The sequence below is a fragment of the Pelodiscus sinensis genome, chromosome 4 (genome assembly GCF_052426305.1).
Source record: "Pelodiscus sinensis isolate ZL-2025 chromosome 4, ASM5242630v1, whole genome shotgun sequence".
NCBI classification, from domain to species: Eukaryota; Metazoa; Chordata; order Testudines; family Trionychidae; genus Pelodiscus; species Pelodiscus sinensis.
In genome coordinates, this window is record NC_143055.1 from 50,468,006 (window position 1) to 50,494,028 (window position 26,023).

General features: G+C 42.9%; 1 protein-coding gene across 4 annotated transcripts in view; it reads right to left on the minus strand.

The window, feature by feature from the left end:
- LNX1 (ligand of numb-protein X 1) overlaps positions 1 to 26,023 on the minus strand; it is a 108,803-nt gene that overhangs the window by 72,559 nt on the left and 10,221 nt on the right. For 2 of the 4 annotated variants that reach the window (XM_075930416.2, XM_006113478.3), the window contains exon 2: positions 14,264 to 14,741. In XM_075930416.2, the coding sequence (XP_075786531.2) occupies positions 14,264 to 14,655 (392 nt within the window). In that variant the 5' untranslated portion in view covers positions 14,656 to 14,741. Of the gene's footprint in view, positions 1 to 11,887; positions 12,373 to 14,263; positions 14,742 to 24,721; positions 25,056 to 26,023 lie in introns of those variants that run through there. The other 2 variants (XM_075930415.2, XM_006113479.5) reach the window with 2 other exon arrangements.

The window sequence follows — 26,023 nt, forward strand, 5'->3', positions numbered from 1 at the left end:
CTAGACTCCCAGTGTACTCATTGCCTTCAGGTGGCTGCTTGTGAATCACAGAAGTCAAATTAAAAAGATCTATTGGACCATCCAGGCCATCTCCTTTCCATACAAGATTGTTCAATATGATAGTTTCTAGCATTTGCATAATCTAGTTTAAAAAGTTCCAAGTGAGAGAGCCTCCAGTGCTCCCCATCGGACATTAACTAAGTGGTTAAAATAATGTGAAACAATAGAATCAGTTACAAGCATGGGTCAGGAGAGATCTTTTCGTTCCCAGTCTCACCAGGTTAAATCCCCACTGGATTCTGCACTCTTACCAAAATCATGGGCTTTCAGCTGTTCTATACAGTAAATCAGAAGATAATCTACGAAATGTGTGGTTTGGTTTAGATAGAGTTAGGTCACTAGCAGGGCTATTTTCCTCTAATTTACTGCATGCACTAAGGGGCACACATCCTGCTTTCCTTTCACAGCAGAGCAAGACTGTCCTGCCTAGAGATGTGAAAGTGTAATCATGTACACGGTTAATTGAGGAGCCTGGGCTCATCGGTTAGCCTTCATGGTTACACATAAGCTCCTGATAGGCGTGGGGAGCCAGCTTAAAAGCCAGCTTCTAGACAATCTCACAGCAGGGGGCTGGGCTAGATGACCTACCGAGGTCCCTTCTAACCCTACATTTCCATGATTCTGTGCAAAGTAAATTCTATGAAAAGTCAAATTCATCCTTGAAGTAATGCCAAGGATGAATTTTCCTCGGTGATTCAAAAAACCTGATTTCACATTCTCTGATTTATCATCTGGATTCAACAAAATGTAGCTACAGCACTCAAATCCCTTTGTGATTAAAATACATGATTAACCATAGTACAGGCAGTCCCCAGGTTACGTACAAGATAGGGATTGTAGGTTTGTTCTTAAGTTGAATTTGTACGTAAGTCGGAACTGGTGTCCAGATTCAGCCGCTGCTGAAACTGACCAGCGGCTGACTACAGGAAGCCCGGGGCAGAGCAACTCCGCCTCGGGCTTCCTGTAGTCAGCCGCTGGAGACACGGGCGGCGGGACCGAGACGCGCCGCAGTCCTGCCGCCCGCGTCCTCCGTGGCTTTGCTCCGCGTTTCCCTGGTCTGCTGGGGGGCCCCCCCCCAGCAGACCAGGGAGACGCGGAGCAGCTTTTCTCGCCCCGGGGGACGCGGGCGGCGGGTCTGGGCGGTCCTGCCGCCCGCGTCCTCCGGGGCGAGAAAAGCCCTGTTCGTAAGTACGGATCCGACATAAGTCGGATCCGCGTAACCCGGGGACTGCCTGTACACCTTCTTTATTAATATGTAGGCGTGGAAGGATTTTTTTTCCAATAAATATCAATTTCATCATACATAAACAAGCCACTGGAAAAATATTTCCATCAATAATAGAAATTTACAGATAAGCAAAGTAAAAAAATACTGTTTGAACACTCAGATTTTGATTTAAGGATATTTACTTTGTATATTGACATGATATTGATTGTCCCATAATTTCTCTAAACAGTGAATGTTTAAATCAATACAAAATAAAGAAAACGGTTAAATACCATAATTTTGTACAACTGTGAAAATTTAAATCGATAAAAATCTAAAAATACTTAAACACTCCCTCCCCTTCCGAATAGCCTAGCAGCACCTTAAAGACTAACAAAACATGTAGATGATATCATGAGCTTTTGTGGCCACAACCCACTTTTTTAGATACTCCATTCATCTGAAGAAGTGGGTTGTGCCCACAAAGGCTCATGATATCATCTACATGTTTTGTTAGTTTTTAAGGTACTGCTAGACTGTTCATTGTTTAATTATTTCCAGTTACAGATTAATTCAGCTACCCCTCTGAAGCTTTTAAAAATACTTAAACAGCAATGATATGATATCCATCAACATTGTAAAAATTAAAAATTGAATTCTGCCAAGTCTAGAGAGACTATTTCCATTGTTGTGCTGATTCAGCAAAAGGGGCCGCATTATGCCTTCATTTACAAAAGTGAATCCCTAACCAAACCCTAAACATTTAGCCATACATTCTACTTTATTATGCTAGTGTTACTACTTGTGCTGCTATAAGTCTCTGCCTCTGTATCTGGTGCTGTAAGTGTCTTTGCACATACAGTCTATAGCTCAAGGGGAACAGTTTGGATACTCAGTCACATGTCAAGATGCAAAAATCAATGCTAAGCCCTAAAAGATACAACTACTTATAGAGAAGGTCACTAAACACAACCAGCTGCTCTGCTATGCTACAAGCTTGAAGGCAGATTCTACAAAAAGGTCACGGGTGTCCCAACACACACGCAGTCCATCCCTCCTCACTCTGCTTCCCTATTTTAAGCAGGACATTCCTGTAAGGGACCTTATATATTTATTGAGTAGGATTTACTTTATATTGAGCACAGAAATACGGGGGGAGGAGAGGGAGAGAAGAATGTTGATCCCTGGTGTTGCAAGAAAGCAGAGTTCTGCCTGATCCATCAGAAAAAGCGCTCAAGGTAAAATATCATCCTCGGCATGCTGCCAAGTTTAGTGATAAACTGGGTTAATTGTAGTAAAGTGAGGAAGCACAAGTTAGGCCTGCCTACGTATGGTAGCAATACAAATTAACGGCAGGAAGGCTTTGGGAATGAACAGGGCCAGCTGTAGGGGTTGGCTTGTTGGGCTGTGCAGCTTTTTCTTTTTTCTGTCAAAGTGCCTAGGGCAGCCCTGGTTATGAATCTGTCTCTGGTGCATCGTAATACCCAGCCTGCACCTTCTCCCCTTCATTTCCTGCCCCATTTCAATGCTCAACCTCTTTCTCCAGGCCCCTCCCATCATCTCCTGTTGCAAATTAGCCTCTGAGGGGCAGTTCTTGTGCTGTGTTTGGGAACAGGTTATGTAAGAAAGGCATCCAGTGTGGTTCAGGAAACTCATACAAAAATCCAACATAATTGAGGCATAACTAGTTCATGAAAAGAGCGCTTTTTGCCAACTGCAATTATGGGATTACCTTTCCAGCTTGGTGAGGTTTAATTTTTGCAACTAGCACAGGTTTGGCTTTTTGGGTATAGAAGTATTGACCCTAATTGATGTTGCCTAGACAGGGGTTTGTTTTTCAGAGGTTAAGAGCCAATCAGTGCACCTGTGACTGATTGATTGCCTCCTAGCCTGAGTAGGGTAAGGCTGAGGGTGAGCTAAGAATCATTAGGTATCTGGGATTTATAAGGAAGTTGAGGGACCTCAGTAGCAGGGAAACTGTTCTCTCCTGAGGAGAGAGTTCCATAGAGAGCAGCTAAACCCAAGCAAGGTGGGTTCAGCAGAAAAAGGAGAGGCTGGGAAGATCTAGGGTGAAGGCAGAAGTCTGACAACCAAAGGGAAGTTGCGTTCAGAACAGACTGCAGGGAAGCAGCACTACGGAATTTGGGATTGGGAAACAGCAACACACCTGAAGAAGCTGACCTAGATGCTTAATGCAGGGCCCCTGGACTGGAGCCAAGAGTGGAGAGTGGGCCAAAATTTTTCTACCAGTCCTGAAGAAAGGGGTGTACAAGCCCAATGTAAAGAATTTTGAGCTCAGGATGGGGCTGAGACTGACCCCAAAGGGCAGGCAAAGGAATCACCTTAGAGGAGGCTGAGAGGTTTTTTTTTTTAGGGCTGTCAAGTGATTTAAATTAATTGTGATTAATTGCATGATTAAAAAAAACCATAATCATGATGAATTGCGCACACTGCCCCTTTGAAACACTGCAGCAGTGTTTCAAAGGGGCAGCACCACAGGAGCCCGGGATCAGCTGGAGTCCTCAGCTGATCCCAGGCTCTGCTAGCACTGCCCCTTTGAAATGCAGCGGTGGCAATTCCAAGGAGCAGCACTGTGGGAGCCCAGGATCAGTTGGGAACTCCAGCTTTTACCTGGCTCCTAATTCGCTGCCCCTTTGAGGTGCCAGAGTGGCACTTCAAAGGGGCAGCACAGCATTAATGCCTGCAATTAACATGTTACAAAAATTAATGTGTTAATCCTGCCCTGAGTTAAGCGCAGGCATTAACGCACATCAGTTGACAGCCCTAGTTCTTTAATGTTGTGATATTTTGTGAACTTTCACTTTAAACCCTCTTTTTACTTTTTGGGGGGTGGGGTGGGGATCTTGATGTGATTTGGCCAGAGGACTGAGATACAGAAGACCTTGTGAGAGGCACAAGTCTTCAGGAGCTGCCAGAGACAAGAGGCCCTCGCAGTATCACACCCTGATGCAAAGGAGTGTACCAGCTGACAGTACACTACTTCACATCAGCCTGTCTTAAAACTGTTAGAGAGGAGATACACAGCATCACTACAGATCAGATTCTGCCTCCAGAGGGGAGTATGCATCTAGCTACCAATGAGATAAGGAGTTTCACACAGGACCCAGATGGTAGAATGTGGTTTGATCATTTTATTTTAAACTACTCAATCCACCAGTCTGCCTCCTATGCAAAATTCCCTGGTAGAGATCGACAGGAATCTATAAAGAATAAGTGTTGTTGGCCCTAGTGTAACCCTAGAAAAAAAAGAAACAAAAGACAGGACTATTTAGCACTTTAAAGACTAACAAGATGGTTTATTAGGTGATGAGCTTTCATGGGCCAGACCCACTTCCTTAGATCAAATTGTGGAAGAAAACTGGCATGACCATATATACCAAAGGGATACAATCAAAAAAAGTGAACACATAAAACTGACAAATCAGATTTTAGAACAGAGGAGGGGTGAGGGGGGGAGGTTAGTGTCTATGAGATAATGATATTAGGGATGATAATTGGGGAAGCTATCTTTGTAATGGGTAAGATAGTTAGCATCTCTGTTAAGGCCCATTCATAAAGTGTCAAATTTAAGCATGAATGACAGTTCTGAGGTTTCCCTTCATAGTCTGGTGTTAAAGTGTCTTTGAAGCAGGATACATGTCATTAGGTCATTGAAACAATGCCCAGTCTGGTTGAAATGACAAGAAACTTTTTTGTGAAACTGTCTGATGTGTGCATTGATTCTTTGGCAAAGTGTCTGAGACATTTGTCTAATATACATAGACGGACACTGTTGGCACACGATGGCATAAATTATATTTCTGGATGAACAGGAATGTGTGTTCTTGATCTTGGTTAGGTCCAATGATGATGTCAGCAGAGTAAATATGTGGACAAATCTGGCAACGGGGTTTGTTGCAAGGGAAAGTTCCAGGTTTGGTATTCGAGCGGTATATCCTGTGGTTGTTGGTGAGAATCATCCTGAGGTTAGGTGGTTGTCTATAGGAGACTATGGGTCTATCTCCTATAGACAATGTGGCCCAATACACTGTTTTTTTTTTAAATGGCCCTTCCCTGTGTTCAGGCCGGTCCGAGCCATTTTGGCGCCCTGGGCCCGGGCACACGGCACATGTGCGGGCCCACCCCTCTAGGGGGCACGGCACATGTGCGGGCACGGCCCATGTACTGCCCGGCCCGGCCGCCGCATCTGGTCATGCAGGGCCCCATGGCTATGGGGGGGGGGGGGGCAGGGCGTTGCTGGCCGGTGCTGTGGGGATGGAGGGGGCCGGCGCTGTGGGAGCTGGGCGCGTGGCGCCTGATTGCAGTTATAAGGGGCGCCGCACACCCCTTACAGCTGCCATCAGGCACCCCCCCATCGGTTAGCTCCCCGGGCAGCTGCCCGGCTTGCCCACCCCTTAGTCCGGCCCTGCCTGTGTTACTAGCAATACTGAGCCATTACATAGAGCCCAGTATTTTCAAAGCATTGTATAATCACATGTTTAAAGGGCACAGTTGTGTAAATGCAGAAAATGGCACCAGCAATATGAGCTGGTACCCTCCTCACTCCATGTTACTGGTGGTGGGGGAAGTTCTGTCCTACAGCTGCACTAGCTCCTCACAGCATGTTTATCTGCTTTCCCTAGCAGCTAGGCCCCAGAGCCACTCACTGGTGCTGCCTGGAAGAGTGCCTGGCTGCTGCCTCCTGCCTCGACTTGGCTTCTGGGACACTGGTGGAGTGAGTTGGAGCCTCCCCTGGTTAATTTAATTTTAATTTAAGTCCAATTAAACAGATTACAACATTTTGAATGTAACTTTCAGGATAGATTTTTAGAAACTTTATTCAGGCTAGTGAGCATTTTATTCACGCAAGTGGTACCAGCGCTTTCAGTGGGCCTCCTTGTGTAAGCAAACACTTACTAATGTGTGTGAGGGATGCACAGTCCAGCTCTTCTTTTGCGTTTGCCTTGCTGGTCCCCACTCACAGCAGGAGAGAGCTACTGATGAGAGGAAAGGAACAAGACCGAAAAAAAGGAAAAGCAACTGAGTGGAAGTGATAGAGATGGAAGGAGTGGGTAAATCAAGTGAAGGTTCCGGAGCAGATACTAAGCAGAGGTCAAAACCAGAAAGTCACACCACAGAGAACGAAAGGGAGAGTGAAAGTAGGGCCAGACACCAGATACGGGTCATTACCTTCAAGCTGAGGAAAGTGTCAACAATAGCTGCTAGAAACTGTAATCAATCCCAGCAGTTTGGAACAGTAACTATTTGGGGGAGGGGATCTGCTGCTGTAGTGAACGAGGTTGGGGAGAAATAAAAAGGGAGGGTGAAAAATTCCAGTGCCTATTACTCATCCATCCTGCAGTAGCTGCTCACACTAAATGAAGGGCTTTGAACCAGAAGATAATATCCAGATCAGGGGAGGCCCAAAGAGATATCAGGGGCAGAGAGGCTACAGAACCCCAGACTGGCGAGCTTTTTATGGAAGGTGGTGTTTTTTGCACAGTTTCTTTTGTAATGCTGTAAAGTAGGTCTGAGGCTAACAGTCAAAAATTAGCTATTTCCTTTTATTGCTCCTCAGTTTTGTTTTTCTTGTGACCCATCCAATTCTAGTACACTGGAAAGAGGATTAGTTTTGTGCTACCAATTTAACTTAAATATCCTCAGTGGTTTCTGCTCAAGAACAATAATTTCTTTCACTTGACAATGGACCTGCACAATGTTTTAGTTCCTTATAAAACCAAAAATCTTAATTTTTGGGATACATTTTCCTGAAGCAGGCCATTTCCAAGTGCACAATCAATGGTATGCACTAGCACCTACATGCATATGGGACCCGTGTTTATAAATTCTGTCAAATGATAACAAATGCACTATGGGCTCACCTTAACCCTATCCAAAGCACAACACACGTGCACTTAAAATTAAACATGTGAGTAATCTCAGCTTGACAGGACTACTCATTCTGAAGGTTAAATGGGTGGCTTAAGTACTATGCTGAACTGGGGGCAGAGTACTCAGCATCTTGCAGAACTGAGCCCCAAAATGACAATCCTACAAATACGTTGAAAATATACAATGTAGAAATTAACCACTGCAATAATCAGGCTTCAAACCTACAAGCCTTTAGGATGAGGAGTAACTTCACTTACTGTGGAATTACACATACATGCAGTTATCCACATATGTACAGTTTTGTAGAATCAGAGCCTATCCATAAGAACGGCCATACTGGGTCAGACCAAAGGACCATCTAACCCAGTATCCTGTTTGCTGACGATGGCCAATACCAGATGCCCCAGAGGGATCACCTGATGTGATCCCTCCCCTGTCACCCACCTTCAGAGAAACAGAGGCTAGGGACACCATTGCATTGGCAAGTTGTGTATACACAAATAAGGGATTTTTATTGAAAAAGTGGACTTTTGGGCATATTTGTCTTGAAACCAATCATTCAAATTGTGCAATGAATTGTAACCCCCATCTCTCATTGTGTAAGGAAGTCCTCCTCCTAGTAGTTTGACCCAAACTTTGCTTATGGTACTTGAAATATAGCCAAGGAAACTAGAAGACAGCTGTGTTTGTTTTTTAATTTCATGAAAGAGAAACTTCTGCAGACTAATTATTATTGGAGAACCTATGAAGTTCAGACTATTGTTTTAAGAGAATTATCCAATACAAATTAAATGGGAAACCCAATCCAGCTAAATTGGTGTGGCTATTCTTGACTAATGCAAATGCAAAAAAGACTGCAAATTAATTCTCTGCACTACACAAGAAACAGATTAAAAACATGACTTCAGATACAGATTTAAAAAATTTGGGTTCAAATTACTGGTGCTCTGAAGTTGGTCAGTTAATGGCACTGACTATACCTAGGCACTGTATATGCTTTACTACCCAGCACTCAATCCTGGCAACAGTTATTTCAATCTTGGATTGCCACTAAACACCCAAACTGCCAAACCTTCACAACTGAATGGGAATTGTCACACCAGTGAAGGGTGCACCTAGATTAAAACCAATAGATACAATCTTTGCATGGCTGAAGCCTTTTTTCTCAAAGGTAGAAGTCAAGTACTGTAACATCCACTAGCTGGACTAGCATCCTTTCCTTCACCATTGTATTTCTAGTATGCTTAGTTAGTGCCTGATTTTTTTGATGCCTTTACGTTGACTCCACCAGTACTTTCTGCCTTCTGCTTAAGGAATGTTCTTGAAAAATTGTTTCATGCTAACATTGCGATTTACATATTTGATTTTTGATTTTCATGTTTGATTTTCAAATTCATAAGAACTCTATTCCCATTCCGAAGAGCTTCTTGGCCCATTTATCTAGGTTTTATGGAAGCGCAAAAAATTATCCATTGGAGTGGCTTTGCCAGGGGGAATGAGTTTGAGGCATAATGCACCTGGCCCAGGTCTCCTATAGCACCCCCACATCTGGATCTCAGAGGCTGTTTAGGTTTGTCTCTCAATACCTTACCCATACTGCTGGAATGGACTCCCCTCCACTGAACAATGGAAAAGAGGCTTGGCAAAGGAAATTTTAGCACAATCCCAAGGGTTTCTCTGCATGATGGAGCAATCTAGTCAAATAATAATAAACAACTGTCTAATATTCAGGACAAAAATGAGAGTAATATGCATTATGTGCCCCAAGGGGAGGGAACAGCCGCCCTGCAGAAAGGTGGGGGAAGTGGTTTCAATAGTGGTAACTCAAACAAGAGATTGACATTTGCTCACAGAGTACTTGTAAGTATCAAATATTTTTCCCTAATTTGAACAAATGGCAAAAAAAAGTAGAAAGCTAAAAACGACTCCACACCCACCCACGCTTTCTCAGGGAAATCCTAAAGTTGCTGCTCCTGGGCTTCATGGAACTGCCCAATGCCCGTACCGTTATATTCCCACCTGCCTGGTCCCAGATAGAGAGCCCTGACCCCTTTTGATACTCCTCCCACTAATGCCTCTACTGTCACAGAAAGGAAGGCTTCTGTGCTCTACAACAGCTGTCTCCCCCTCTTTACTCTTCCTCTGCTCTGGTGAAAGGGGCAACCAATGACTTCTCCATAGCTTAAGAAAATGTTTCTCTAGCGGCTAGAAGAGATTTGGGGCTATATCATGGTCCTCACCCAAAATATCATACATTCTGCTGTTGTGTAGAACAAACCCTGGCATTCCTACTTTCAATGCCCCTTTCCTGGCTTGCTTGCATCTTAGTCCCTAGTAAATTATGGTATTACAGGGTGATATAGGGAATCTCCTGATTGCTTCATTCTATTGTTCATTGCAGGACCTTCATTTAGTTTTACACCAATAGCAACTCATGATCAGAATATACCAGTCTTTTCCCTTGGCAGCATTCCTGTCCTGTCCTCTGAGTTGATGTCTTTTTGAGGACTGTCAATAAAGTGAGGTCCAACCAAGTTCTGTATTTATATTGGCCTCCAGCCAAAAGTGTAACTTATTGCAACCGAATTTCCTGTGACACCCACAAGTCGATCTGTTGCATGCAGTGATGCACTAACACTTTCTGCTGTGTGGTTCAGGGATTAAAAAAATGACACCTGTCCCTACCCTACTCACTAAAGGATAAGGGGTTAAAAACTTGCCTACACAGCTTGTAGACTGTTTAGGATACTGATACTGTATTTGTCAGACAGACAAATCTTTAAGAATATACACAAACATGCACTGGACAATGTGTGCAAGTAACCCGAAAAGCAACTGTCAGACTAAAAAAATTATGCAATGTGACTAAACAAGACTGAAAACAGAATTCCTCTCTTTCAACTGCTGCCATTAGAGAGGGAGGGCCTTGAATCCAACCCATATGCTAACAGAGTATGTCTCTGACTGTGCAGTATCCATGAGTAGCCAACACAGAAAAAACAAAGAAGAATTACAGAAGCCAATTCTTAAACAAGTATAAACTGCCTAATGTTCTTTTGAATTACGTGAAAGAGAAGATAACTGACTAATGCTCCTGTACATTATAAAAAAAGCCAGTCTCCAGTCATACAATCCATATCCTGTCCTCGGTGCTTTAAATTACTCTTTTGTGGCTGGGTTGTGTTTCACTAAAGTTCTCAAAAGAATAGATGTGCACCTCCCATTACTCACAGATGGAGATGCACGTCCAACTCCAGAGTCACTGGGCAAGGAATGTGCATCTTTACAAGAACAACTATATAAAGTGACTAATATTTTGGGAGGACAAAAGGTTCAAGTAAATTGGAGATGAATAACTACTGCATGTAGTAGCTTTTTATTCCTGTAAAACAAATGAACCAGAATTCCTCAAAACAAAGCAATAGGGATGTGAGTGTGTGTGTGGAGGGGGGGGGGGGTATGTGTGTGTGCGCGCGTGCACAAGCTCTGATTAATCTCATCAATTTGCTTTCCTGGAAACTGGATGGCCCAGATGTCGTTGTTGCCATTATAAAAAATGTGTTCATCTGCTCTGGTTTCTGCTTGATTTTCTGCTTGTTTTGCTTAAGTGATTTATTTTTTTAATGAACGTTCTTAGCCAAAATGCTAAATTAAAGTCAGGGAATCATCTTCTTCTAAGCCAGATTCTCTTTCATATTTAAAAAAACCTGTGTGGCCTATAGTAATCCCGAGTAGCACTATAAATAATTACTGAATTATTAATAGCTGCTGTGCACATCAAATACGAATTTCAAAAGGGGCTTTTTGTTATCTCAAATGCTACTAGTTTGGCATGAGAGCAGAGACGATACAACACAAACACACCCTGTGAATTAAAACTGTTCTGATCTTCTCCTCTTCAAAAGGTAATCTTATAATTCCTGAGCAAAATAAAGCCACTCCATTCATTCATCTCAAGCAACATGTTGAAATTAATAAAACCTGTTTTATTTTGGATCATATTTCATAATGTTCCTGTATTTATTTGAAACTTTAAAGCACCTATTACCATTGCATCTAAGTGTTAATTCAACTAGCATCATTTACTGACCATACATGAAGTGACAGAGTATTTATCGTAAGCTTTGGAAAAGTCAGTTATATTTTTAATGCTCCAGAGGATGTAAATATGAATCACTACATTTAAAATAGACAGTATTATAGAAAAATAATATTCTGCTATAGGCAACCCCCCCCACAAACATGAGAATTTTTTCATCTCAAAAGTGAATATATAGTAAAAGTGTTCTCACGAAAGGTGTGCAGATTTACAAAGAGAACACATGTGCACACACAAAAGGTGATCTACAAAGGGTGTGTATCTGTGATCCCATGCTCTATTCTCATTCTCTGAGTCTATGGACAGAAAAGGAGATATAAAAGGATGAAAAAAAAAAAAAAACTTCCATCAGAATCACCAACCCAGAAAGGCAAAATTGACAGGGAGACACCAAGACAGCTTTGCTCAGCTGCTTCCACATTTCAGAAGTGGAATGAATTAGAGAAGTCTCGCTATTATTAGTCCTTCCGATCAGATGCAGGCTGCATGTGGAACTGTTTTAAACATTGGCAAGATGCTTTGTAGCTTACACACACATACAGGTATTGCATTCCGAGAATTCCCCATTAAAAAGACAATACACAGACACACACAGAGACCACAACAACAGCATGACTGTGAGTACTCACAGCTCTGAGTACAGGAAGTGCAGATTGCCCACATTGTCTATGTAGTTTGCAGGACTTAGCCAAGGTAGGACCAATAACAGAAGAGCCTTCATTTTCAGCTGGCACTGCTGGCACTGCTGCTAGGTTTCCTCCTTCCCACTTTTTCCTCTGCCTGCTGATGGGACACAGAACTTGGAGCTTTTATGTCAGCCAAACCCTTTCTAAGCAAGCCTTTCCATTTCAGTGCAATTGGTAGCACGTTATGAATCAAATTTAAATCCCTTAAACGAAGCTATGCTGAAAAATCATTGACCTGTAAGAGGATTACTTGAGCTGATTCTCAGATGGGTAGATGTGAGGGTTTAGGGACAGCACAGCATGGTTGGCAAGACAGTGACTTATGCTGCATAGCAGGCTGATGCACAGGAAAGAGACCTGCCTCCTGCAGTATCCAGAGTGGCTCTTCAGAAGCAGCTGGTACATTTACATCACTGGCCAGAAGCAGATGGGTTATGAACTAAACTGCATCACAGAAGAGTGTAGTAGGCTCAACATGGCAAATGAAGCCCCCTCCCTCCCCCAACTCCCGCAGTGCCAAAGCATGCAATGGAGGATGACTACATCTTTTAAAAGTAAAACACCACAAAGAAGCTTATCTGATTGGCTATTGATTCCAGTTCAGTCTAATTGCTCAGTATTCAGCTAGATGCTTTTGTGCAAAGGTGATTTAAATGTGAACCCAGGATATATTGCTCTCTTTTAGAAGTAATGCAAATGACTAATTTTAAGTGAGAGTGTTTCCAGTGCATGCTTGTGCCAATTCCAGGTATAAGCAATTAAATTTCTCTTAGCACAAGCATAAATATACAGGATATTCATCTTGTCCCGTCAGTGAGCTCATCTCTGTAAATGGGGAGCTTTCATTTTCTCCTAGAGAAAAAGAAGGGGCTGGAGACTGATTTATGAAAGAATGTAGCAGTTGCCGGGTACACCAATGACTCTAATAGAATCCACTTTGATTTATTCACTGAGAACTAGTCACATTTAGCTGAGATTTCAGCCTGAGTTGAGCTGCTCCCTCCAGGAGCATCAGACTATTTTATTAACAGAGTCACATGCCTTCTCCTTCCCTATTGTTTTGCTTGTATTAAACAGAACACAGTCGTTTCAAACTGCATTGTGCTTAGACAGGACAAATTCCTAACTTGAAGAACATGCAGCCCTTCTTGTCTCCTGTACTATTATGAATTGGAATTCAGACTGCAAGTGGGGTTTCGGGGCTGAAGTCGTCAAAAGCATAAAAATGGTAGTGATAATTACCAAATGCTTGTATTTAAACATAAATACAGGGTTGGAACTCCCAGGGTAGGTCATTCTGGTGTAGGGGCAAGGAAATTCAGCTGGAGTAGCCTCTGTCTGCAGTGTGGTGGGCTGGGGCCAGCCTGGCCAAAGCAGCTTGTGGTGTGGCGGACCTGGCCAAGCTAGAGCAGCCCGCTGACTCTGCCACAGGTGGGGGGTTTCTCCAGCCAGGTCCACTGCCCTCTGGGTGGGGAGCTGCTCCAGCCTGACCAGACCCTCTACCCGCAGGATCCCAGTTAATCGGTTAACTGGAATGTTAAACATTTTGCTTAACCAGTTAACTTTTTAACCAGGATTTTATGCCTCTACAAGGAACAACCACTTGTAAGTTGGGGGCCTACATTTTTCAAAATCTGGGCCTAAGTTTTAAGATGTCTTTCAGTTTTGATCATACTACATTGACCAGATCCATGGGTGACATAGAGCAGATTAGCATATTTGCATTTCACAGAAAAAGGGACATTTTTTCAAAAATAACTTTGGCATTTTCGAAAATGCCAGTGCTACTGACTTTCAATGGGATTTAGGCTTCAAAATAATTAAGCCACTTTTGAAACTGGGCCTGCAGTTCTTTTCAAAATTGTATCTGATACATTTTCGTGTGTGTCTGTTTCTGTGAAGAGAGAGAGCCATTTATACCCCTGATAGCAACTACAACATATTTAAGATATCCCAGGTCCCAAAAATCTCTAAGCTCACTTTGGATTCTGAAATTGTACAGTTAAAGTGTGTAATTTACCATAGAGATATCCTCTCTGATCACAGCCCTAGGATACTGCCCAGGAGAACCTGATATAGCTGAGTGAGTTTGTTGTAGAGAAGAGAATAAGATATATTCAAATGAATGGTAAAAATTTAGCCTTAACTTCTTTGAATACAATGAATTTAAATCAGGGCTGAATTTGAAAAATCTGTGTTAACATTAACTGTCCATAACAAGCAGAGTGTATTCAACTCCAGTCCAGTTATTGATGGTTTCAATCCCTTCTCAGATAGACAAATAAGCAAGCAAGCAAAAAACAGAAAGGTGAGACTTACCCAGTTTGGAAATGCTGTTCAAGGTCACAACGTTGCAAAACCTCTGAGCAGTGGTCTGTGAAGGGGCAGCTAACCATTAGCTTATCCAGGAGTTTGTTTACTAGTATGCTGGACTTTCTGCAAGACTGTAGAATCACCATTTTGCGATCCACAGGGCAGAAGTCTTTTTCCACTAGAAAGTTTGTAAGGCAGACTGTGCAGTAGGTATGACCACAGGGAGTGTCCAGTGGCTGGATCAAAGCTTGCAGGCAGATGTGGCATATTAGATCATCATCCATTTCTTCCGTGTAGCTGTACAGGTGGTTCTCTTCTGGTAAGTGTGATTGGCCACAGGTGATACATAAGGGATGACGATTGTCCTCAACTTCTACTGACAAATCTCTTTGACTCATGATGAGATATGATATGATACAAAACAGAGCAAATAAAACTGCTCTCTATTTGGGAGAATATCAGCAAATTCACTGTGACCACAAACCTGTAGGGAAAAAAAACCAAATAATTACATTTTGGGATGGTTGTTTTTAAACATAATTTATGGTTTATCTGGTTGTGCTGTGTCCTGTAAGAAAATGCCTCAGTGAATTTTACAGAAAGAATGCATCATTAGGGCAGGAAAATGAGTTAACCATATAACTTATGTTTTTTTCTTGCTGTTCCTCTCTGCTCCCCCCCCCCCCCCCCCCCCCCCCCCCCGGGCATTTCTGAAGGGAGGGAGAAGGAGGAGAAGAGATCTGAGTTTAAAGCATGCAAGTCAGCTGATTATTTTTTCCCTACAGGAAAACTTTGCAGTCACAAAGCAGCACCATGTAAAGGTGAAAGTGGCATGACACTTCATGTAGAAATACCATTAAGAATAATGATTGCCTCCTATGCCACCAGTTCAGCACAGAATGAGAAGCCACTTGTAAAGTAGATGTAAAGGCAAAGAGTTATGTTTTAAATTAGTGCTATGTCCATGTCCCATGCTGCACTTTTCGCCGCTAATAAACTTTTAAGACCTTTCTTCTAAATGTTGCCTCAACTGTGGAAGAAAAGAACAATAACCATAAAACATACTATTATCCTTCAAACAACCAGTGAGCATAGAGATCTGAAGGATGGATAAGGCTGGATTTTTGGGAGAGGAAATATTAGTATGGATTAATTATGATTTGCTTTCACTAGATTTAAAACCTGTGTGTTCTTCCACTGTCTTCAGAAGAATTACTTCTGATCTATACTAGTGTGAGATGAGAACAGGGCCTATATATTTGTATTTAATAGCAGCTAGTCTAGTTTCTAGTGGAAACTTGTCATAACTAAAATCTGGAACCCTATAGGCAGTCCCAGAAGCAATAGTGATTAAATACATATGAAGAATTAAGTTCCCTCCAACCCCTAGAAATTAAGCCTTTAAATCGTCATTGACTCAGGCACATTGCTGAAGTGGTTTGAGGACGGGCTGCATGCTGCCACCACCACCCATACTACATCTGTTTTGTGAACAAACCAGACAATTTCAGTCTTCAGTACTTAAGGCTTTTTCACAAACTATACATTTACTTGTACAAACATGCAAAACATCATATTAGTCCAGAGGGAAGCATCCATCACACTATATACTATAGAGCAGTGATTCTCAAAGTGCAGTCTGTGGACTACTAGTCATTCACAGCTGCCTGCCAGGTGGTTCACGGCTCAAGTTCAGCCCCCATTTCCTCCCCATGCAGCGGGGAGCCAGCACTGCCACTTGAGCCTTGTGGTTGCCTTGCAGCCATGAGGTTGCCGCGCCAGACCCAGATTCCCACTTGGAGGGTGTGTGGAGGAGGTGAGGAAAGCCCCAACTTTCCCTTCCAGACCTGGCTTGCAGAGAGGCAGAGCAAGTGGCTCCACATGCTCCGGAGCCACTTGCTCTGCCCCTCTCCATGAGCTAGGTCTGGCAGGGAAGGTCAGGACTTTCTTCATCGCCCCCACCCCACATTGGAAACCAGGAGCTGGTGTTGCAGCCTCACAAGTGTGTAGGTTCCCTGCTGCGTGTGTGTGCGTGGGGAGGAACTGAGCTCCTCTGTCCCCACACTACTGGGGGAACGGCAGCGCAATGACACACTGTCTGGAAGCTTTCCTCACTGCAAGGGGGGTGTGAAACCAGGTAAGTGCCCCCCTTCATGCCCAGATCCCCACACCCCAGTCCCCCTCACTCCTCTCCCCTTGCCAAGACCCTGCACCCCCAGCTTGCTCTGACACACTCCCTTGCTCCTGCACCCTCCCCTGGCCAGACACCCTACTCCCAGCCTGTTTCTGCACCCTACCTCCCACCCAGGCCTTGCAACCTCTCCCTCTTCTGCACCCCACCTCCCTCCCAGATCCTGCACTACCATCCCTATTCCACTAGTTGGCAACCCTGTCTTGTACACTGAACCCCTCATTTTTGTCCCTACCTGAGAGCCTAAGGGGGTCCATAAAATACACTAACTCCAGAACCCCAAAAAAGTAAATCTGGCCTATGGAAAGCCCTGAACCTCAGTCTTCCCTGCCCCTTCTCTTTGCCTTCTGGGGCTGGAGCACCAGAGAAGTGAGGGCTGCATCTAGACTGGCAAGTTTTTCCGCAAAAGCAGCTGCTTTTGCGGAAAAACTTGCCAGCTGTCTACACTGACCACTTGAATTTCCACAAGAACACTGTCTTCCTACTGTCTGAAATCAGTGCTTCTTGCGGAAATGCTATGCTGCTCCCATTCGGTCAAAAGCCCTCTTGCGCAAATGCTTTTGTATTTTTGGTATTGCTTTTTGGTATTGTTTTGCGCAAAAAAGCCCCGATTGGGAAAATGGCGATCGGGGCTTTCTTGCGCACAACCGCGTCTAGATTGGCACGGACGCTTTTCCGCAAAAAGTGCTTTTGCGGAAAAGCATCCATGCCAATCTAGACGCTCTTTTTCACAAATGCTTTTAACAGAAAACTTTTCTGTTAAAAGCATTTGCAGAAAATCATACCAGTCTAGATGTAGCCGAGGTGTCTTAGTTGGGGGCCACATCAGTGAAGATTGGAGGTTTTGGGGGAAGTTTTTTTGCTTCTCACTTGTGTGGTCCTCAACTGATTTTCTGTGGGTCCCCTCCCATAAATAAAGAAAACATTGAAACTTTTTGTGTTGGAAACAAATTAATATTTTACTTTATTTAAAACGAAGTTTGATAAACTAACATGAGAAAGTTAAAATGCTTAATCTGTTTAATAATTTAAATTAAACCATTCTCCCTAGCTGCAGCACTAGCAAAATGGCTCAGGCATAATTATGTAATTAACGGTGAGCAATTGGTGATTTGCAGAAAGGTTTACAATTGAGCCAGGTGGTCCACAGACTAAAAAGTTTGAGAACCACTGCTACAGAGAAACACACATATAAATATGTTACAGCCAAGCACTATTGGGGTTTTACTTGTTTATCAAAACCAACAAATGTGAAACTAAATCTTTAACTTCTCTAATTATATATATATTATATATAACTTCTCTCTACACAAAAGTATGTTTTATCTATCCTAAATGCTGCATTGGCTAGCTACAGCAAGACAGATTAAGCAGAAACCTAAATGTAACTTTTAATTTTGTGTTTTCATTTTTGAATTCCTCCATCCCACCATCAATCATCTCCAGCAGTGAAAGTAACTTAAAATTCCTTACAGGCACTGTCCTATTGCAACCTGGGTACCTGGCAGCACTTTAAATAGTTCCTTGCTGGCTTTTGCTGCTGCTTAGCCAACTCTTGCCAGAGCTGTGCCCCAGGGCTCACCTGCTTACTTTCACCTCTGATCATCCCTCCAAAAGAGTCAAAGCTGTTTTAGTTCCATATTCTAATGCAGTGGTCTCCAACCTTTTTACACCCAAGATCACTTTTTAAATCTCAGAAAGGTGAAGATCTACTGCCCCGCCCCTTCATTGAAGCCCTACCACTTCCTGAAGCCCAGCACTCTCTAGTCTCCTCCTGTCCATCACTTGCTATCCCCAGCCCTTACTTACACACTCTGATAAACAGTTTATTTTTAAATTATGCAATATATAAAATTAAAATCAGGTGTTTATAGTTATGAAATAAATGGTCTGTTTTTTATTCATGCTATTTAAATCTAAAATGAAGCATTTATAATTATACATTTTGTGGGGACAGAGTTCTGCGGCTGGGGGCAGGGGAGAGGGAACAGGATGCTGGGAGGGCAGAGGACAGGGTTCTGTAGCAGGGGACAGAGTGCCAGTGGGGATGGGAGTGGGGACACAGTTCTGTGGCTGAGGAGTGGGGTCTGGGGGCAGGGTGCCAGTGGAGGCAGATAGTCCCCTGCATCTGCCTCCTCCCAGGATTCCCCCCTCTCCCCAGAGGGAAGCCAGCACGTGCCTCCTCTGGGCCCGACTCTCCCCCCGCCCACAGCGCCCACACCTGTTGGTGACCACGGTTCTAATGTATCATATCATGGAGCTCAGAGGTAACAGTCTAAGACTTTGGTAAGACTTTCCCATGGCCTACAGTCTATAGGCCCCTATTAAGAACAACCCATGGGCATAGTTCCCACTATGGTGCACGCCTGCATGGCTGCACGCAAAATTTTTTTCCCTCTCCCACCTTCTCTAGAGAGCCACATGGCAGGTGGCTGCTCCAGTGGGTGGGGCTGAATGAGATGGTGTGATGAGGGAGCCACTGGGGTAGGGGACTGGAACCTGCTGTGGCCACGTGTGGGCGGGGCAGGTTTCCACATGGCTGTGGGGGTCAGGGTCTGTTCTGGACACTTGGGCCAGGAATGGGACCTGCTGCATGGTAGGGGTGGGGGGAGTGTCCGCTCTGGCAGCCAGGAACGGGACCTGCTGCATGGTGGCTGGGAACGTATGCGTTAATAACTAGTGGGTGCCATGGTGGCACATATCCAAACCAGTGCACAAGACCTCAATATTGCTGTACAAGCCAAAACTCCCTCCGCTCATGGTTGGAAAATCTTAGAGGGAACACTGCTCAGGGGTATGCTTTTAAGTCCCACTGAAATCAACATGCTTAAGTGCTGTGCTGACTAGGGGCCTTATTTCTGAACACTGTTTTACCAAAAAGATTAGACATATTTGAGGGAATTTAGGAACTGAAGGGATTGGCTATGAGGAAAGATTAAAAGAACTGAATACATGAAGTTTACTTAATCAACATCCAAGGACCAAGGGAGTGCAGAGAGGAAGATTTTCAAACTTGAGTGCCTCAATTTCAGCATGAAAATTCATATGCAGGTCCCTCAGAAAACAGGCTCTATTTTCAGAAGTGCTGACTGTTTCAGGATAACTGCACCTGCACGTTCCACCACAGGAGTGTCCAGTCAGGCCTCCTCCAGCCATCACCCTATCTCTGGGCAGGCCCATTGTCCCATTCCCTTGTGAGTGGGGTGGGGAACTGGCTGCATAGCTCCCTGCTTTACACCGTGACTTCCCCAGCACTCCTTTTGATAGTCACACGGCAAGTTAAGTGTAAGAAACAGTATTTAGCACCCTAGTGAGCAAAACATGCTCCCTTTCTCTCCAGTGCAAAACAGTTACCCATTTCCTATTAGGTGACAATATTTTCACAGTGACAATAGAGAGAGAAAGACATTGTTTCCCTGAGGCAGGGGTGGGCAATAATTTTTGACGGAGGCCACTCCAAAAATTTAGAAAATGATTCAGGGCTGTGCTCTTCCATGATATTAATGGAGGAGATGTGGGGTCTGGGATGGAGGCTGGGTGCAGAGGGGACCTTGGGGTAAGGGTTTAGTGTGCAGGAGGGAGTCAGGATGAAGCAGGTGGTTGTGACCTGGAGTAGGGGACAGGAGTGCAAGAGTTTGGGATGTGGCCTAAGATAGCAGGGATTGTGATCTGGGGCAGGAAACTGGGGTGGCCAGGTCTGGGAGGGGGTATGGTTGTAAGAGGGGGACAGAGGGTTTGGGTATGTTGAGTGTGGTGGTGGGGGGGAGAGGATTGGGGCAGGGAGAAACTGGGGTGCCAGAGGCAGGCTGTGACCAGGAGATTTACCAGCCAGCAGCCAAACCAGTCTGCCTCCCTGTAGAGCTAAGGCTTGCACAGCTTAAAACATTTCCCAGCCAGCCAGCCTACCTCTCCCATCATGTGCTTGCGTGAAGAACTGAGTCGAGGAGAGGGAGTGTGGTTCTCCTTGGCTGCTTGTTATTCAAACAAGCAGCTCCCATTGGCTAGTTTCTGACTAGAAACCAGCCAATGGGATTGTGCTGCGAGGTGAGATGGCTCCTGAAATTCCCCCCCTCTTCCAGTTTTGAAACAGAAAGGAAGCCTGGCAGCCGTGTTTCTGCCTGGTGCACGGAGCTGCAGGGCAAGCAGGGGAGCCTCCCTGGGGCTCCCTGCTGCCTCCATGGGCCAGATATGGTGGTTTGGCAGGCCGGATCCAGCCCGCAGGCCGTATTTTATCCAGGCCTGTCCTAAGATCACACCCTGGTGCAGTAAGAAAGATCAATGGGATCCACTGCAAACAAGTCTAGTTGATAACTTGGCACAGCCCTCTAGAGTGGCAGCATGTTAGATGCACTGACAGGGTCTAGAAAGCAGACTCTTGTGGGAGAGACTATAGGCAGCAGTATGCCATGGAAATCACATGGCCTATGTCAAATGTAGGGGAAATGCTATTGGCTGCATTTCTCTAGTGTAAGCAGATTCAGTACACAATTTTGTACTGACTAGAATGACTTGATCTCTTGATATTAGATAGTGGCATGGGTAACATAGAAATGGTAAAAAAACAAAAACAAAAAAATTAAAAACCTATTTTAATTTATACCTTGCACATCCCTAGATTCCACTTGGCTCATCATATGTATTATCTATGGTTATGCAGTACACTCCTTCATCTGATTTACAGTTAGTATTGTGTGTGTGTGGATATTATACCTGAATGTCAAAAGTAAAGTACTTACTGTTATACAAAAAATCAGAATACTAAATCAAACTTTTACAGCGTAACTGTGATCACTTTTTATACACAAGCAATCTTGTTAAATCATTGTGTCAGCCCATGTAATAAAACAATCACAGTTTGGCCTGTAATAAAAGATTACATTAACACCTATTTTGTATTTAAAGTATAGAAAATACTTCTCTAAAAGAAAGGGATTATTCTGTACTGTTTACAACAGAATTTATATTACTGTGTTGTCATAACAACCTCCATAATTCATGTCATGTCTTTTTTTTACTGGCATGATGTTAAACTAGTGTCACTGATCTCTTTGTGTGTAAAAATTAACCTTTTTTTTAAAAAAAAAAGTCATTTGAAATTATGAAACTGACTCACATATGGAGTGATTTTCCATTACGTTCAATTAATAAGCAATACATGATTAAGAAGGACTGTACGGGTGTGTCTAGACTACAGGGTGGACTTTTGTCGACAAAACTAATCCTGCGTCCACACTGCCTTTGAGTTATGTCGACATAATGTAGACAAAACTCAGCAGTTTTGTCAACGTATGTAAACCTCATTCTACGAGGAATAACACCTTTTGTTGACAGAGTTCTGTCGATAGAAAGCATTATTGCATATACACTGTCCTTTGCATCCACACTGTTATGTCGACAAAGTGGCTTGCTTTGTCGACAGAACTGGATGTAGTCTAGACGCTCTTTGTCGACAGAAGCTTTGTCGACAGTATCTGTCGACAAAACTTCTGTCAACAAAACCCTGTAGTCTAGACATACCCTACCTGTTTACAATTAGTAAACAATACATAATGAAGAAGGACTGTACATGTAGATGGTACTTCACAATCATGCTAAAAGTGTCATTCTGATCTCATTTATGCAAGTATAATCAGGCCCAAGATTTCTTCCTCAAGGAACAAACTCCTGGGAAACTCCTGTTGACTTCAATGGGGCTATGATCCCCCCTCAAGGAATTTTGACATTGTCTTCTTCATGGGAGTGAAGCTGGCCACTAATGGCCTGATCTTATTCCCAAAACTATTGATTGGCACTAGTTATGTGATAAAGCATTTGCAGAACTAAGTTTGTATAGGGCGCATCTATAGTCTAGCAGGAAGAGAACCATCTAGCCCGGGCATATTTGCACTAATGGGGTTTAAGCATAGTAAAAAATAGCTGTGTATGTATTGTGGCTTGGACTGCAGTCAGACTATCAAGCCTAGTCATTCCCCATATAAGCTTTTTAGGTCATGGATTGCCCTTTAGTGTGTCTGCACAATGCCTAGCACAACAGAACCCCTGATAGGCTGAGATAAATAATAAACAATATAAAAAATAATACACAAGTAAGCAGTAACTACATATCAGTGACACTGAGGAGAATGACAAACAGCAGACGAAGAATGGACAGTATCATCCAGGTGATTAAAACTAGATATGTTTGCAGAAGGAGAGGTTTTTTTTTTCTGTTTTTAAAGTTTTATATAATTTTATGCCACACTGAGCTTTAAAGTTGAAACAGCCACAGTAAGTTAAAACAGTTGTAAAATGCTCTTTGTAAAACACTGAATGAAAACAGTCATTTCAGATGTTCCTAATACTGGGCTGGTTTTTTAGATTGGATTTAACTTGTTTTTGTAGTTGTCATTTGGTATTTTGTATGTTTGATTTATTAAATGAAGGCAAAAAGAAGGTAATAAATAGCTACTTGAGTTTGTAAATGTTATAATTCAGAATCTGTTGGTTTAATGGCTCCTGAACCCAGCTGCCCTTTACTAAGCAAGTATAAAAATAAGGAATGTAGTTCTTTGTCCCCACCTACTGGCTGACCCCATAATAAGGTGCAAGTTTATTACAGATGTCAAATAAAGAAGAAGCAACGAGGAGACATGTAGTACCTTATAGGCTAACAGATGTATTGGAGCATAAGCTTTCGTGGGCAAATACCCACTTCGTCAGATGCATGTATGACTAACACGGCTACCCCCCTGATACTTGAAATAATGAAGAGTTACTCATTTAGCTCAAAGTATATGACTCATGCATTTTTCATTCAAGTTCCAGGTTTCAAACCCCACTATTAGTTCAAACAGGGTCAGGGATAAAAATACACAAGGAAACATATTATTTAATTATTATTTTGTAACTTATGTATAAAAACACCACAACTAAAAATTTCACACTTGGTGGACATCTGGTTGAAAACCAGAATAGCTGTCTGCCACCAGTTATTGATTCTAATATTGGCCTAATTAAACATTATTCATTATCTAATTAAGCAGCTTCCTGGCCATCCTAATTCAGAATCTATCAGAGGCAGCATCATGGGGGCTGGGGGAGGGAGGCAGCTCTGCAGGCTTCCCCCCAGCACAGGCTCTTGTCTGCTCCCCTACGTGGCTGCCTCCGTCCCCTTGCTGCCTGTGATACAGAGGCAGCAAGGGAGGGTGCATGTAACCATTAGGATTAACCAATGAGCACAGGTTTATTGGTTAATCATGTAAATGGCTACACGCTAACACCCCTCATCTGAACCTTAGCTGCCAGGGTTACAAAGCATTTCAATCTTGATGTTTAGACCACTAAGATATTCTCTCCTTCAGATCTTCAAAGCACAACTCCTACTATGAATCCTAGGGCTGGTCAGCAAAATTCCAATCATTTTTTTGGTCAGTTTTGCCCATTTATCAAAATGAAAGCATTCAGTAAAGACTGTTGGATTTTGACAACTTTCTGATGGGCCCTTGGCTGGAATCCAAAGAAACTTTGATATTAATCAGAAACCTGCCTGGCTTTCTGCTACCTTGCCTGACAGGCTCCTTGGCTGCCTGCTTGTTGGATTACCTCTGAATTAGGGACACCAGGGGCTCCCGGGTTTGTGACTAAAGGGCAACCCACCAGGTGTACTACCCGGAGCCAGTGTTATTTTCCTTTTCTCTGAGAATTTTGAAATTCTGTTTTTACTCTACATCAGGAATCAAACATGAAGATCAATAAACATGGATGTCTTAAGCTACTTTAGACTGAGCAAAAAATCTAATAGAGCTGTAATGTAAGTTAATGCATGCAAGTTATTATGCTTTTGATCAAGCTATGAAACTGACAAAATCCATACAGCTCCTGTGAGTAATTTTAAAAGTATAGAAAAAATTTCCTTGAAACATGGCTTACTCTGTGATATCCACAAATGTACAAAACAAACAAACTTGGAGAAACTGAGGCTCATTGAGTTTTGTACACAAAATTTCTGATCAGAATATACTGAAATACTCTCTCTTTCATGCGTGTACATGCCCCTCTCAACATGCCTGTACTGATTTTAACGGACACTTTCAAAAATACTAAATTTCAGCCCCAAAATATTTTTTTAAGAGCATTAGGACCAACTGAACAAGAGATGTAGGATGAGGGAGGGGAAAAGGAGGAAGGGGTACAGAGGAAAGAGTAACACAAAGCACACAAAATAGTAGTTGCGGTTCATCTTTAACTATAGCTGTTGCTTGTACTATAATGAATATCAGTATAAATGGACTTACCTTGGCAATACATAATACTTCTGATGAGATTTAGTTTTGTTGCTTGCATAGTTCAAATGGTCAATAATTTGAAAATATTCCACTTCTGTTATAGGAAATAATTCAAAGTTCCAATTTCTTGTATGGTTCAATACATTAATATTTGACAAACAGTCCCATGACTAAACCACAAGCTAAGGTTACAAGTACGAGGACGAGTTGTGGCAAAACCAAGAGACAGAGGCTAACTGCTTCACAAACATATGCTTCTACCTATACGGAGGAAATCCATCATGTGGTTCAGGTCAGATCATGTGAGCAATGATGATTAGCTCCTGAACAGCTTCCTAAATATGTACTCCACCTAATTGCATAATAACTGCCATCAACATTTCATGTACTAAATTGCACTTTATAAATAGTATTAAGCTTTATGTAATAGAAATTGCATTACAGTGTAGTTTGGATGATACCCCTAAAATACTTTTACTAATACCCCTAACATACTTTTCCCAAAGAAGTAACGTCTTCAGTAATATGACCATATCTAAAACCATATGACCAAATAACAATGTTTTTCTTTTGCTGGTAGACTGGTTGGTTTGACAGTATGACTCAATGGTCTTACCCAACTCCCACTGATTTAGAGCCATGGTTATTTTGGCTTGACAAAGTACTGATAGCTAGCTGCCTTGGATACCCAGTGTGTGGTAAAAAGAACCCATCAAAGAAACGCCTGTATTTTAGCAGATACAAAATGAAAAGATTGGAATAAACTGAATTTGTTTTTACACCTCTGGATTTCTCACATGTACTCATCTCACTAATCGTCATGGGGACTGCTTGATTCGAGCATTTTTACACCCAGGACTTCAACTCTAAAAGTCAATGTTGTTTCCTGCCCCACCTGGCCATCTATGGTAAATATCCATATTTCCTGATGAGTAACCCATTAGAGCAGGGATTTGTTCCTCAGCCACCACTCCGAGCAATGATTAGGAATGAAATCTACTTTGCTCTATATTTCAATGTCCTGTTCCCTGTCCTTCTTCAAAGAAACAGGTTGCACACTGGAGAGCAGGTCCTCAAGCTGCTTCTCTGCTCCTTTCATCTAGTTGCAAAGAGGAGCTCTACCATTTTCTCCCTCACTCCTCCATGTCAAATAGGATATTCCCAGACTGCCTTCAGTGGCTATATGGGGGTGGGGGAGGGGAGTAAGAGACTGAAGGTATGTCTACACTACCACCTCGTTCCACGAGGAGTAACGGTAGTTTGAATTAGAAAGCCTAATTCAAACTACAGTAAACTTCCGATAATCCAGCA